The 16,305-nt window shown below is 48.1% G+C and overlaps 1 protein-coding gene across 1 annotated transcript in view; it reads left to right on the top strand.

Moving 5' to 3' along the window:
- Positions 1-147: 147 nt before the first annotated feature.
- Positions 148-16,305, top strand: part of dnajc17 (DnaJ (Hsp40) homolog, subfamily C, member 17) — a 32,542-nt gene continuing 16,384 nt past the window's right edge. Inside the window, exons 1-10 of the mRNA XM_079752132.1 lie at positions 148-307; positions 5,363-5,432; positions 7,707-7,765; positions 7,874-7,961; positions 8,329-8,405; positions 9,124-9,244; positions 10,510-10,559; positions 12,256-12,333; positions 14,178-14,258; positions 15,063-15,179. Of these exons, the coding sequence (XP_079608258.1) occupies positions 227-307; positions 5,363-5,432; positions 7,707-7,765; positions 7,874-7,961; positions 8,329-8,405; positions 9,124-9,244; positions 10,510-10,559; positions 12,256-12,333; positions 14,178-14,258; positions 15,063-15,179 (822 nt within the window). The 5' untranslated portion in view covers positions 148-226. The remainder of the gene's footprint in view (positions 308-5,362; positions 5,433-7,706; positions 7,766-7,873; positions 7,962-8,328; positions 8,406-9,123; positions 9,245-10,509; positions 10,560-12,255; positions 12,334-14,177; positions 14,259-15,062; positions 15,180-16,305) is intronic.

The raw sequence follows: 16,305 nt of genomic DNA, 5'->3' as shown, positions 1-16,305 counted from the left end.
TAGACGAAATCCATCAACAGGGTGCGGTGTAGCAGCACAAATAAAGCTAAATAAAACGTCATTTCCCACAAGCCATTGCGATGTACTTCCTGGTTGAAAGACGTTGAACTCAATCGTCATACTCATGCTGCCGGATAATAACAGAGGCTGTATTTAGTTAGCTAACCGATGGGGTTGCGGTTCTATTACTAAAAAATACCAAAACTGCGTCGATATTAGAAATAAAATGTCCGGAAAAGCAAAGGATCTTCTGCAGATGGACCTGTATGGTCTGCTCGGCATTGATGGCACTGCCACACCGAAAGAGGTGTGTTTACTCCCGGGGTTATTCATGCAAACGTTCTGGATATTTAATGCATATATTTATCAAATGGAAAAACAAATATAAGCTCTCGTTTGAACTGTTATAATAGTGTGATATTGGTTTTATCCGGCGGCTTATACGAGAGATCTGTAAACCGAAGGCTTGCGATGTGTCTAACATTACTAACGTTACATGCCTGGCTAGCTGTGCATGTCCTAGCTCAAAAAATGACTTGACGAATTGAGCTTTAGATTATTATTATTATTACTACTACATTATTTGGCATGGTCACAACGGTTTAAAAAGTATAGGTAGTAGTGGGCCAAATTAATTGCTTGGCGGGAGTAGAGCCTCAAATGATATTTAACATCTGTAATTCAGTAGATGTCCACCAGGTAGAGTACTTGTCCCTCCCTAAAACAGGAACACAAACGTTTCGCTCACTCAGGAGGATGAATTCAGTCAGGCAATACAGATGAGCGGCTTGTCGATGACCACATTTAAAAAGAGCAATACATAGGACAGCCACAGATGTAGAAATGGTTGCTTTGTATGATATATGGTGTAACAATTTGCCTATGTGTGCAGAAATCTTGAATGCCCCAGCTCATGCAAATAGTCAAGACAAAAAGTATATGGCTCTGGTGTGTCTGTAGGTACAGATTCCAACATTACTGGGTAAAGATTATATGGACTTCCTTGTGTCATCATCCCAGCCCAGTCATCCACAGAGCTGACCGCAATGTAAATCTTCATAAGCCCTCAAGTGGAAAATATACACCACCGCATATTACATAGACAACAAGCATGACAGCATGGAGACAAATGGGCACAGATAGCTCAGAGCTGGTACATGATAAGGGGTTGCAAGCCCTAAGAAAACAACCGCTATGTAGTCCTGCAAGAGCTAGTACACACTGTACGCCAGTTAAAAGCACAAAATGGCCATTTGTTCAGTTCACCACCTTAGACTACTCCCCAGAATCCTCAAGCCATGAGGGAAATTAGAATTACTGCCAAAACGAGAGGAAGAAGTTAATTTCCTAATTGGGTTTCAAAGTCCTACCCGTCCCAGTGGATTAAAGGAAGTTAGCGGTTGTGGCTTTGGCACGAACGGGTCTCCCAAATGTACAAGGAGTCCTGTGAGGTCCCCTGATGTGGGGGCGAGATAAGCATGTTTTTTTGTATGTATTTAGTACAGTAGTGACTGGAAGTTCCCCAAAGCCCTTAAATATATGAAGACAGATGACATCAGATGAGTGCGTTAGCCCCGGTGGTCTGGCCCTGTTGGTGCACAGCCGCCATCAGGCAAGTTGTTGATCACACGGAGGGAGGAAGGGGCCGCTTATGTGGGCTCAGCCACAGCTTGTAAAACGTTGCCCCGATGCAGCGGATTCACCTACTGCTGCTTCTCCTCCTGGTTCCATTTAACGTGTCTCGCCCGTTGTCGCTACGCTATTCACCTTATCCGTCGTCGCTCGGTTTCTTGACGGACGGGGGAACGGCCCAGTGGAACATTCTGGATGGAAACTGGGGAACCTAAAAAAAAAATAAATAATTGGATACGTTGAGTGAACCGCAGTGATTTGGGTGTGCTATCATTGTGTTGCTAATGGGGGGCCTTTCTTGATCCGAGTCCAACAGCCATCTAGAGAGTCATGCCTATACTTATCGGCAGAGCTTAAGTAATTAGCCTAATAGCTAGAGTGGGCCTTTTTTTTCCTACCACAGATTCTGTGTTAAACCACTCCAAAAAATGCAATTGTATTTCATGTGGATTAATAGATTTCTTGAAATAGAAGCGATGATGTTATGTTTGTCATAGAATGCTTTTAATGGGTGCACTTCTGAATGGCAGGTAGTCACACTCGCCATATGGAAAGTATTTTTCTGCGCGACTATCTCATGGGATACGAAAATCCACCTTTTGAGAGTTGTGTGTGTGTGTGTGTTTTATCATTTCAACTCCACCATTACCATTCATTCTTGTAGTGTTTGAATGTGACTCAATGACTAGAATATGTGATGATCAGTGTCACACCCGATGACGTCCTCACCCTTGCTCTTCCTCTGTCTTGTCCTCCTCCCTCCCTGCTGTCTCTACCCCAGCCCTACCCTGTTGTGCATGGTTTTGTTTTCCTCAAGCTGATAATGCCATGTCAAAAAGCTGGAGACTATAATTAGTAAGGATGGGCCCATGGCCGGGCTGGCAGCTAATCAGCCACACAGGGTGGGGAGAGGTGGGGGGCTAGCTGGCGGGGCCAAGCCTCTGCTACACCGGGACCAGTTTGTCAGCTGTAATAGGCACCAAGGGCTGGCGTAATGCAGACAACATGTGGGCACGCAGCTACCACTGCGGCCCCGCCGAGGGGGCGGCGTCGGGAGGGCCTGCTCTCACCGGGCACCAGCCGTTAGGCTACTGTTTGGTCTGCTGCTCCACGTTTTGGCCGCAGTAGTTATCTCCTTGATTTCTCGGCTCCTCCTCTTTCAAGTCAGAGCGGGGGCGAGATTTCCTCTTGTCATAAGGTTGGCCTCGTTCGCCGGGCGGGCTGGGGTTTTGCGCTGATGGTCATGTCTTCAAAAGGGTACTCTGATAATTGATTCAAGAGGCAATCGGAGAGGGTCAGGGTGGGCTAAACGAAGATAAGTGCCATGGTTATTATTGGCCGTGATCGGGTGGCCTGTAGGGAGAGGCCATTTGATCTGAGAGCTCCTATTATCCACTAACCCCCTGAACAAAACCAGCCCGCCTGGGACACTTTGGTAGACCCAGAGAGTTCGAGCATCAATACGGAGCCTGCGTGGCACGGCGTTGATGGGAGCTATCATGTCCTATTAAAGTAAACTACACTGCAGCAGCGGTACTTATTTAGCTATTACTAGTCGTAGACAGACGGTTAAGAAAAAAGACGTGGGGCCGCAAAAAAAGAACTATAGTATTTTGTTTCAACCTACCCCGTCCACGGCCAAACGGTGTCAATCAAAGGTATGCTTTGGTGTGGCGGCTCCGGCAGGAACGGGTCTGATGCCAGGGCTTTTGTTGACACCGCCATGTGCGGCGCAGACAGATGGATGGCATCGGGCAGATTAAGGGAGGGCTGAACGGCGTGATGTAAGGTGTTCTCCAACTGGCCAGCAGTACCTTTGCGTCACTCAAAGCTGTCGAGGAACGCAGGCTTGAAACATGATTGGCTAGCTGTCTGAAGACCAGAGCCGCGGTACAGAGATATAGATGAGAAGAGGGAGACCAAAGGGCTAAAATAGAGAAGGAGTCATGTTGCCTGAAAGAATTGTTGGCTTGTGCTAAAATATCAATTGAGCTAAAATGTCCCTATTATCGAATTAAACAAATTGCCGAACTGAATGGCCAGTATTTATATATTTTTATAAATTCAGCTGTTATACACAGTATTTCAGCACACAGTGAAGCAATCAGCAGGACTGTTAGATATTTAATGGCACCATCCATCTCCATTATTAATGAATTTTTATATATATATATATGTGTGTGTGTATGTATGTGTGTATATATATATATGTATGCATGTGTATGTATATGTTGTATATGTCTGTTTATCTATATGTGTGTCTGTTTATGAGCAGCTTGTGTAAGACCTCACCTAAGTTAAACAAGAGAAGAAGATGGGCTATCACATTAAGGAGCAAGGTTATTAAACATCCAAAGGCTTAACGATCAAAGCATTCACATGCACAACGGAGACCACCTAGACATTGTCTGGAGATGTATTTGCGTGGCTGACCGTGGACGTCTTGGACACGCTACCACGCTCTGTCTCCTTGTCTTTTGGAATGCACTGCAGAGATTGAATCTCTCTCCCAGGGATACACTCAAAAATATACACCAAAAGACACACTGCACACTCTGTCCTATCCCCAGGATTATAGCTTTTGAAGCAAATGTTTCCCATATATATCAGCAGAGGAGCGGGGGCCCAAGTATTTACTGGCGGGAGATTGATTGATTTATGCTGAGCTGTGGGGGGTACATCAGGGGGGCCTCGTGGGCTGGGGGGCCGCGGGAGCAGTGAGGGGCTGGGGGTTCGTCGAAGCATGCAGAGCGCTGGCGCGGCCAGCCAGGGATGTGGTGAGTGTGCGTGAGAGTGTAAAGGCCATCTGTGTGTAGTGTGTGTATGTGCACATGGGTCGGTGTACCCGAGTTGTGCTGAGCAAAGCCCCCACCCCGCTCCCCCCCCATCCCGGGCTTCTACGTGCATGTTCTTTCTCCTTAAGAGAAGATATCTAATGAAAACCACCTTGTCATTAACTGTTCTCTGAACCCAAGAGTGGTGAACATTTCACACCGTGAAAAAAGAGGGTAGAATCAGCATAATCAGCTCTGACTCAAACTTTGCATGACATTACAATGGTCCAAAAGTGTTCTCCAGTTCCACCGTGGTGTGCCAGTGTTCCTCCCCTCGCCAAAAATGTTTTGGCCCAAAGCCTAAGATGTGAATGGCCACCTTCCAGACGTGTGACGGACAGTGGCGCGGCGTTTAAATGTGTTATTATAACCTTCGGGGTTGGGGCTATTTTGGTTTTTCCTAAATTGGAATTAGGACTGAATCATAGTTTTTCTTGTTGCTGAATACTCGAGGTACAATTTAGCTCGCCGGCCCAAAATCGCTCGTAAATCTTGTGGAAATGTCTGTGGCTTTGTGATTGTGCAAGACGGTTCGCCACAGTGGTTAGGTTCCATTAGCGACGTGTCCAGGAGACGCAAACCAGGGCATGCAGGCTCAGGTGTCGATTCAATTCAACGCCACCGCTAAATGAAGACCACATTTTGCCTTCGGTTCTTGCATATCAAACCTTTTTTCACAGGTTTCATATTTTTTGTTGTTGCACATTTCTCTTATGGGTCCATCAATTTGACATTATTTTCTCGGCCAAGGACAACATGATGAAGAATAATCAGGGCTTGAGGCCAGGGATTTCTAAGGCTCCATCACTGGGAGACTGACACCTGTGTCTGGACTGTCAGTCAGCGTTTCCTGCCTCCGCATTAACTGACTGCTGCTGTGTTCTTCTGGCTGACAGATAAAGAAAGCGTATCGACAGAAAGCGCTGACATGCCATCCCGACAAGAACCCGGACAACCCGAAAGCAGGTAAATATAGCGATGGAAGATGGAACATGTATTCACAATGTCTGCTTTCATAACCTGGCTGCCTGGCGTAAAGGACGATCTTCAAGGGAGAGGGACGATGGAAGGCCAGTGTCTGTCCTCAACCACTTGTTGCCAAAAACTAAATAAGAGCTCTATCGCAAACCCATTAAACCCAACATTATCAATTTTTAGTGTGCTTTGTATGATAAAGAATGATTTTTGTTTCAAACACTTCACACACTCACATATGTGGACATGGCTGCATTTAGGTGTACATCCCCATCCATAACTGTGTTAAGCGCGCGCCAAATCATGAGCTCATTAGGACACGCCGGAACATGTCAGACTCCTAATTTGCTCCGCTCATCCCATGTCTCTTATACACCTGGTGACATAGTATGCCACCAGGTGTGAGTGTGATTAGCGGTTACAAGCTGTTTGCCTCTTCTGACATCACAAGTGGGCATGTCCACCTAGATGTGTGCTGGATAGATCAGTCTGCCAGCCTGCCCAGTGTACTGTAGCTAATGTTGCTCATCTATCCGTCATACATCTAGGTGGACAAGCCCACTTGTGATGTCAGGCAGATTATCAAAACGTCTTGTAAATGGCTAACCACACTCACACCTGATGGTATAATGTCACCTTTAACATCTCCGAACACCAACATCTCCGTAGCCAGAGATCAGAACGGACACCAGCAGGCCGTCCCGACTCCATACCTTCCCTCTAGCTCTGGGAGTCTCCTCCGAAGCGGTCTGTTGCCAGCCAACATGTCAACAATTATACCAGGACGTTTAAATGACGCATCTTGGGAGAAGGACTAGAAGGTTCTTTGTTGGGGGGAGGGGGGGGTACCTTGGACAAAAGGCTGGTCGTGAGGCATGTTTTTAACTGAGGTCTTTGCGGTTGCTGGATGGCTCAGACAATTCCTGATTATGCAAAAAAAAAAACGAGGAAATGATTGGGGGGACGGGGACGGGGGGGTAATGGTTGTCGGGGTTGAGGGGAATAATAGAAAAGCAGGAGGTTTGTTTCCCAGAAATTGTAAAGAAGTGGTTTTGGAGGGCCTCACTAGAACTCTAAAATACCCAGACTTGCACGAGGGCCGGGTAGGCTTTGGGACTTTGAGTCCGTTGCGTGATGGTGTGTGTGTGTGTGTGAGCTACTGCTCGTGTAGTGCAATAATGTGGCGGTTGTATGGGGTGTTATTATATGCAAACCAGAGGTTAGTCTGGGGTTATGGTTCCCAACCTCCTCACGCACCACAACACCCCCCGTCCCTCGCCGTGTGTTCTGCACCCCGCCGCCCGGCCCACTCGTACCGTACATGTTGTGACACTGGGACCTACCCAGTGGGCACGGCAAATCACCCCCGGTTGGATCGCGTTCCAGACCATAATATGTGTGTAAGTAACCGGACCCCCTCCGCTGGCAGCCGGTCTCCAGAGCCTCCTGTTTGTGTGCCCTGCCGGCCCCCGCTGGGAGAAACAGTATCTGTTCGTTAGGCCTCCCTCCCATAAGTGAGTGATTAAGCCCTGCTAGCATCGTGCAGTAACATGGCGGTTCCTATGAAGGCAGGAGGGGGGGGGGCCCTGTCTCATCCTGAGTGGGTGTGTGTGTGTGCGTGCGTGTGTAGGAACAGAGCCCTGCGTGGTTGGGAGTGATTGCAGCAGTAGGCCCTCGGGGCACTCTAATGGGAGATAGATGGGGAGAGGCCCTGGGTTTGTGTGGGAAAGGCAGAGCCGTGTCATTGGAGGAAACTCCTTTTCCCCAGACTCCAGGCACCTTTTTTTCTTTTTTAAACGCAGGAAATGTCTCGTGTTTATAGCACACCTGAAAGGCAGCTCTGGCACGGGAAGGGTACCGCGACGCGAGCCCATGCTCCTTCTCAGTTCCGGTCACATTCCACCCCCCCCCCCCCCCCGCCTCTCCTTGACGTTCCCCTGCTTGTGCACAGGGCTCTGGGCCTGTGCACAAGCAGACGTTCCCCTGCTTGTCCACAGGGCTCTGGGCCTGTGTGCCCTGCAGTGCCTCAGACTGAGTATAAAACTGGCACCTTTTTTCAGCGGAACACTCAGTCGCCAACCACTTTGTTTGTTCATTATCGCTGACGGTGTCTCCCTGAAGTGCCATTTTCCTCTCTGTGTAATAAAAGCCTGTATGCCCCTGAGCTCGCTTCAATAAACGAATAAGACACAAATGTTTTTTTGGGGGGGATAGTCATTGCTTGGTGGATTCATCGATTTTCTTTCAATTGAATCTCTTTTTTAGCGGACCTCTTCCACCAGCTCTCCCAGGCTCTGGAGGTGCTGACCGACGCGGCGGCCAGAGTAAGTGCGGAGACGTCACGGAGAAGAGCCTGTCAATACACATATATGTAGCTGTAAGTCTGACGTCAGGACGTGTTCATCCCCCATGGGTTTGCGTTGTCCTTCCAGGCTGCCTATGATAAGATCTGCGCGGCCAAGAAACAAGCAGCGGAGCGGACCAGAAAGCTCGATGGCAAGAGGAAGAAATTCAAGTTTGGTGAGTTATCAGTAACTTTCACCAAAATAGTCATTAATGAATAACTGGCCAACATGTGTAATCCGATAAATAGATTGTACACCGAGTAGATGCCTTTGATGATGAATATTCATTTGAGTTCTTGAAATGCTACCAGCATGCAGTGTGAAAATGGTTCCAACCCTCACCGTCACACATGGGAATCAGAACTTCATCCCTTCATTTTGGAAGGGCCGAGGCAATGAACCAATACCTGCAAACCCATCGAAACACCCGCTGCTCTGCTGTCCTCTGCACCACCAAACACACATAAGGGCACCTGAAGCTAACACTCTGTGGAACACCACTGAAGCAACGTGACTGATGTGTGTGCGTGTTGCTAACGCAGACTTGGAGGCCAGGGAGGGTCAGGCCGAGACCCAGACCCAGGAGGAAGCGGGGAACACGAGATCCCTGGAAGAGGAGGTACGTGACGTCGTCGTATCAGGATCTCATTAGGGCCGTCGGGGTCTGGAGGAGAACGATCACATCCGCGTAATACCGGACATGTGGCCGGGGAGCAAGGTAGCCCCGCCGCACTCCAAGATATAATAAAGCACACCCAGGTGCGTCTGTTACACTATTTGTCAAATGCTCCGGTCAAATTGACTCCAACACGAACTTGGGCTGGGAACAAAGGCCCATTCCTGGGCTGTTTTATTCAATTCTTTATATCGGCCCCGTCATAATGCCCAGAGCCTATTAGGTGCTGTTGCGTGACTCGATGTGCTTTGTTCAGCCAGCGATGGACAAATAAATATATAAAGCATTGCGTGCAGCACCCAGAGGTGAGTCCTGGCAGCTCCACAGGCTTTATTGCTTTTAATTATGGGGCCATGTGCATTAAGGAATCACTGAGGAATGATGGGGTAACCAGTAGGTGGCACTGTGCTGCTTTACACTGTTTTTACAAGGTGTTGTTGCCAAGGGTTAGTTGAGCACCACTACTCATACACATGCTCATCCTACAGTGTAGCCGGTGTAGAAACGCTGCCCCAGGAACAGATAAGCAGTTTGAGTTGAGTCCGGGTTGTATAGTCAGAGTCCGCGTGGCACTGTCCTATGCAAAATAAATAGCTTTTCACAGCATAATAAATGTGTGAGTGCGTGTGTGAGATGTTTTTGTGTCCGTGTGTCCCATCAGATCGCCCGTCTGAGAGAGGAAGGCTCCAGGCAGCTTCAGGAGGAACAGCGACTGATCCGGGAGCAGATCCAGCGGGAGAGGGAGGAGCAGGAACATAGAGGAGCCGGCTACACGCGCCCAGGTAGGCTCCATTACCACGAACCGCAGGGATTAATGGTCCGACGGGCCATGTCCAATCCGGTTAGGCCTGCTTTCATCTGGTTTAGCCCCGTCTTATCACTGCCCCACAGCAGTCTGCTGGCTACTAGTGTTCAGCTCTAGGGTCACCTTTGGATGTTTGCAACAATGGGCATGCTGCACGCCGCCTAGGTGACCTTAAGTTTGTCGATTATGATACATGGGCAAGTGCTTCATGTTGCCATCTTCCTGAGTTTGTGTGATGTCTGGTTCAACCAGTTACACATTGATTACTCAATGTGGATGTTGTGCAGCCTCACCCGGCCAAAGTGTCCATTCAGTCTGACTTGGGCCAGGTGGGGCCACTTAAACCAGCCATTATCCACACATACTCTTACAACTTTGATTCACATTTTTAATCTGCACAGGTATTAGGTTTGGCGGGAAGTATATGGGTTTGCATCCCAGCATTTTTGGTGTCACAGATGAAACTATGCAAGGTCATTTCGTCTTCTGGTCCTTTCAGTTCATTGTCAGACTCTGTATGCTTTTATCAGGGATAGACATTTAACTGTCATTTATCAGTGGAAGACATTAATCATTTATTTAACAGTAAATTACATTAAACTGACGTTTATCAGTGGAAGACATCAGTCATTAATGTAAGTTAATGACATTAAACTGTAATTTAACAGTGACTAAACAGCATCTATCTTCATCACTCCATTTCGGCCCTTCTCTACTTGACTTATCAGTTTTGAAAATAAATGACCCACCTAAAAATGTCATATTACATTACTGTTATTGCATTACAGGGCTATATCAGAGTTTCAATCAGGTTAACTATAAATGATGTTAAACTTTCAGATGGTATTGCATTTTCAGGGAAAAAATAAGGATTCCATTTCCGCCCCATTCCCCGCCCCCCCCCCCCCTTCTGAAGCCAGTTCTCCGGTGCCTTGCGGCGAGGTCGACACTCGGTCTGCGCACGGGCGTACCGCGACCAAGCAGTCTGAGGGCAGAACCTTCTGCCAGTGCATTTCCACTTTAGCACGGTTGTCCGGGCGTGTTTCGACTGATACAAGGGCACCATCCCCAACGAGAACCGCTGTGACAAAACAACCCATCTCCCACCACATGTGGGAACAAGTGCGGCATTTGTTGCTTGAACAAATCTCTCTTTGTCTTTCCCCTATTCCCCCCTAAGACTAACCCCCCCCCCCCCAAACCCCAACCAACCCTCTTTTTGGTGTGTGCTCTTTCTCTCAGACTCGGGGCTGGGGAGATGTTCCAAGAGCAACGTGACCCCCAAATTGAAAGTAAGTGTTTCCTAGGATGAGCTTAAAAGAGCAGACTGGGTATGACTGGGAGCAGTGGGTCAGGGTATGTACCTCCGAAGACAAGCAGAGGGAGGGAGAAGAGAATACTCCGTTTGTGTGCGTGGGTGCATGTTGTTGTTTAGCAGGCTAAGGTGGTGCTTCTCATTTAAAATAAGCTCTTCTCTTAGATATCTTGTAAAAGAGGGGATTTTGCACTGCGGCTTCAGGCGTTTTGTAATGCTTTTTTATTTCGGAGACCACATACGTTGTTTCACCGCGGAGCAAGGAGGCCGCTCCTACACCCTTTCCTTCGGGTGAGGCCTGTCGTTGTCAAGGGGCTCGTAACTACGCAAAGAGAGGGCTGACTATATTACTTCCTGGAAACCACCCAGCACAAAATATTGAACCACGGTGGGACGCTAGCTAATCTGTTTAGATATGTAATCTGCTTCTCAGATTTAATAGCAATCTAGCTCGGCAGTGAACCCTCATAACTCGCTGTCCATGTTGATCTGCTGTGGCCTTTTAGAGGTTCAGGTTTGACATCAGTAAAATACGAAGATCAAGTGCAGTCAAGTGAAACAATCAGACGATGATTTTCATGTGAGGCTTTTATTCACGAATACCTCATCCTGCAAATCCCTTTTTATTGGGATATTCAGCCCTGTATGTATCAAATATTTTAAAGCCATCTGTTCATTGCACCTCATCCAAAAAGTTTGGGCTTGTAGTGAGAGGAAATCTTTTAGCAAATCTTGAGCAAAGTTAGGGTTTAGATTGAAGTTTGACAGGGCTGAAACCCTTTAGCACCCTGTTGGAAGAGTTATGGGCAAGGTTATCATCGGGTAACTGTGGAGGATCTCGGAAAGAAAACCGAGCATGTTTGGCCAACCGGTGGTAAAATAGTCCATGTTGACAGGGCATTTCCCAGTATTCCTGTTACTTTGACACTGAACAGAATGCTGCAGCTAAACGAGTTCTTGGCCCCTGGCATTTATAATGCTGCTGCTGACAGTTATTGTGATAAGGGCTTGACCCGGTTACTTTTTTATTGTGGAGCGAAAACATTGCGAAAGTATGGGTTCCAAAGTTTACAATCATCTAGGAAAAAGACGTTGAAACATGTTTATTTAGTGATCTCTGATAAAGAGATATGCTTTAACGAAACATAAATCAAGCAGATGATCTGGTCTTCATTAGAAGGTCGCTTTGTTGGTTGTTGCATGGAAAATAACCATGTGAGCCTAGATCAGTTGTTGCAAGGGTTACAATGCATAGGCTTTGCACTAGGGGTGGAGGAAAAAGTAGATTCACTTGAGAATCGTGATTATTATTTCTTCAATTCAATTCACAACTCCAAACCTTTTTTTTTCCTTTGTCTTAGGTTCCACTTTGTATGTTTACACGATTGCATCCGTTTTATAATTAACTTTTAAAATATATGAATGACAATCTCATGAACAAATACTCTGCTTTCATGCCATACTTTGCCAGTCCACCTTTCTAGCAGACTAGAGTAGATCCTGATACTAGCATGTACTAGCATTAGTTCTTTACCGAGAATAGATTTGGAATCAGGAATCGTTTTCAATCGAGAAATTAGATAGAATTGAGTCGTAACTAACGAATCGTGAGATTCCCAAAAGAACCTCGCCCCTACTTGGTACCAGTTTAATCTCTCCTCCCGTCTCCTCAGTTGAAGTGGAAATGCAAGAAAGATGATGACACTAACGGAGGCTACTCTCAGGAAGACCTTTCCAGACTGCTGCACAAGGTGAGGATTCATCATATTTTTCTATATTCTATTGAACGCAGTCGGCAAGAGTGTTATGCGTTTTTCTCCGACCCGGCCAGGCGCTGAGGAACAAACTCTACCTACTACCAAAGACTTCCTCCACGTTCGCCTGCATGACATCAGCACACCCGATGGGTTTTTATCCCCCCTTCCCTCCACACTTAAACAAGGCCCATTAAGTTTTGTTGCAGTGAAAGTGCTCAGGGCAATGTTGCAGTGCCCTTTAAAAAGCCGCGCACGCCATTGTAAGTGCCCCTGTTACCGGGCAGGTTTAGCGGTACCAAGGGAGCTTCTATGAAATGAGCTCTACACATGCAACCAACAAGCACCCTCCTGTCTCACACCGCAGAGGGCTCTTCTCCGGGGCGGCGTGGCATAAGGGACGGCCTCGGACGAGGATAGGGCAAGTCTCCAGGAAAAAAACAAATACAAATTTCTCCTTTGCATATATTTGATAAACACCCCGTCAAAGAAGGGCAGTGATTATAAAGGCCTAAACACAGAACCGCTCCGGGGTAGAGCGCAGACTGAAGCAGAACGTTCTTGCGTCTGAAGGCATATTTAAACCAATGCGTCCTAAACGCCAGTAGAGCCCGAATAGATTGAGCCCACGCCGGGGAAGAATCGCACCCTGCTTCGCCATGCGCTCAGCTCTGCCCCGCGGCGTGGACGTGCTCATTGATTAACGTGGAGAGCATCGAAGGCGGCGTCGCACCGCTCTGTGTCCTGCTCAGGTGCGTCGGGGTATTTAAGGCAGTAAGAGCAATGACCTCTATGAGAATAAAAAGTGTTGCACGGTTGCATAACGCATCAAAAATGAATGGTGTGAAATTTCCACCAAAACCCCCCTGAATGCGGTTTCACACGTTCCGGGAAATGGCGTGATGGCGGGTGGAGAATAGCCACCGCGGCGTGGGAAACGTGTGTAGGTGTGTGTTCATTTGTGCATTTATATACCTTGGCTTCTCGTCCGCTTCCTCCCGAGGGATGAGAAGACAGGGTATTTAAATTATATGAAACTGCGTCCCATTGGAGACTCTCCTTTTGTCTGTATTGGCCCACTCATAGTGTCCTTTGCTTCCATTAGCATTCCTGACCTGTCCCAGAGTGCTTGATTTCCCAGAAAAGTGATTCTCCAAGGCCGCCCCTTCTCTTCTCATTGCTTTTCAAAACAACACCGCGGGCCAAGGCGACGGCTTAACTACCTAGTGTCCGAATTTGAGGCGACATAGGGGCCCACGACTACAGAGGCCGAGGAACTACAGCATAGTCTCCAAAGATGATTTGCTTTACATATGACTAACGAGCGGGAATACATTTTGAACTGCCCTCCCCCACGCTTTAGCCTCCATGTCCTCACTCACTCCCCTACTCACTCACTCCCCTACTTACTCACTCCCCTACTCACTCACTCCCCTACGCTCTCTGTCTCCCTCAGACTCTGAGGTCATTACATATACCCTCTGCTTTATTAATGGTTTCCTCCACCGCCCAGACCTACGTGTGACCTATGTGAGCCCGTCCAGCTTTAACTACTTTAACTCCCCCGACTCGTCCATTTCTCGAGACCTTTCAGGGGCCTTCATCTTGTATATGTTACTTCTATTTGCAATTTTATTTGCCCTATATTCCACACATGGTGTCTCATTAGAATGCTTGTTTTGTTCACCTGAAGCATTGTACCCTGCCCATTTTATATTGCACCCTACTTGTGTTCGACGTTGCTTTACTTGCCCGCCATTTGTTTTGCATTTCCCAAGGTCACGGTTTGTGCTGAAATACAAAACCCTAATTTGAATGTTCTGTCCCTCCCTTACCTCCAGTACGGGGATGTTTTGAATGTGCTCGTGTCAAGCAAGAAGAAAGGAAGTGCTGTGGTTGAATTTGCAACTGTCCGAGCAGCTGTAAGTACCTAACTCTTTCCCCCTTCAGTCATTCCCCCTGCGTTCTGTTTACTCTGTAATATCAATCTTTTTTGCCGAACGCGACGCACCCCATTTGCATAGACCCGCATTTGTTTACCCCCGGCCGGGTGCTGACGTGGAGAACGGCCATCCCCTGAGTTTGATTAGCACTTGAAGGGTAGATGCTGTGCAGCCTGTAGACCCTGAGCCCCCCGCCCCCTCATCATTCCCCAAGGACCAGTCTACCAAACCAAAGTAAGGAAGAGCCGTTGCGGATCCTCTCCTGAAGGGATCTCGGCGCGCTGATAGGAACCAGCAGAAGGGAAGGCAGGAAGAGCCCTAGCCGCCTCATTGATCTGTCTGGCTTCTCGGGGGCCCATTGTTGTGATTGTTTGCTGTTTGAGTTGTGGTTCTTCCCCCCACCGCGTCATGTGGTTCCCTTGTAGAAAACACGTCTGCCATTCCAAGCCGATCCTGATCCAGGGCCTGTGGTCTCCAGCGGCACAAATCGGGGGGGAACCAGAGCTGTGTTGGGGGGGAGTGGGGTGGAGGCAGGCTGGAGGAGGGAGAAGAGAGGAGGGAGGAAGTAGGCGGGAGGCGAGGGGGGGGGGGGGGGGGGTAGTATGAGTTCAACATCCCATTCGTGCATTCTTATTATTTGTACATACTTTATGTAACCAAAGACATGGTCGGGGGAGGGCAACAATAGTTTTTCAAACAACCACATAGAAAAATGTCTTTTTTGATTTTATTTGTGGTTATTTTATTTGTGGTCGTATTTAATTATATTATTTTTCTTTTTAGGAACTGGCGCTGAAGAACGAGAGGGGCCTGAACGAAAACCCCCTGAAGATCTCATGGCTTGAAGGAGAGCCAGAGTATGTCGCCCCGGCGTCTCTACCTGACCAGTTCTCGCCGCAGGTAAGGCCACAAGACACCGCCTCCTGCTCATGAAGAGCCTGTCGTACGTATAGCCGGGGGTGTAGAATACGCTCTCTTGGGATTTCTTCCCGTATGGCACACTATCACCGTCACGTGTTACACAATCATACTCACGTACAGCTCGCCCAACACAAATACCAATCTCCAAAACAACCATCCCACAAAGCGAAGCATTGTAAACCTCGAGGTTTGTATGTTCTGTATCGGGCGGCGCAAATATTGCCCCAGTGATTCGGTTGCTGTGCTCCTCTGGTCCGACCCCAGAACAATGTGTTTGGTTAAACGGGGCCTCAGTTTGTTTGCCTTAGAGCAACCTAGAATTGGCCGTCTGCTGCTGGCCAGAGGCCCGGCGGCCCACAACTCATTAACAGGCCTGACCTACGAGACCCCAGCCATACCGGGTCTCCCTCAGCGAAACCCTAGCGGTGTGCTTTAATGGCCGCCTGGCATGAGACGCGGTTCGGAAATAGCCGCACTCCATTCAAGGCCTGCTGGATTCCTCGCCCCCTCGGAGCGTATTTATGTGGAGTATTGACCAATGAACAGTTTTTCGAAACAATTATCCACGGTGATTGCCCGTTTGACGCTGTGTCTGTTCTCGATTGTGTTGCCGTGCGGGGATTTGTGCATTACGTGTCTGCAGTAGTCTAAGTGGTTTGGATGCGGAGTGTAAAACTGCACGCATCAGAAAACCATATGTAGGGGGAACCGTCTGGGAGGGAAGGCTGTGCTAAGGATTTGCTGCCTGCCGCAATTTGGGAAAATTTCAGTAGGCTGGCTGGCATCTGGATGTATTATTTATATTCCATGCCTTGTATCATGTATACACGCCAGCACCACACATACGTCCGCATTTTTTTTTGTCGACGGATAGGGAAAACTTAATTTCAGCCGTATTTATCAAGAATACACAAAGCTGCGGTTCTACTGAAGTTAGCGTGAGGTCATTTCTTTCTGGATCAAGTCTACAGCCGCTTCTCCCACTCAAGGCTCTACACTCAGGAAGTCTGTACAAGTGCCCCCCTCCCCAGACTTATGTGAGAACTGCTGGTGAACCCCCCCCCCCCCCCCCCCCCACCAATACCCGGACCCTCACCCAGTGCTG

Source organism: Pollachius pollachius (assembly GCF_949987615.1).
Source record: "Pollachius pollachius genome assembly, chromosome: 15".
Taxonomy (NCBI): Eukaryota; Metazoa; Chordata; class Actinopteri; order Gadiformes; family Gadidae; genus Pollachius; species Pollachius pollachius.
This window is presented reverse-complemented; position numbering and strand designations above follow the sequence as displayed.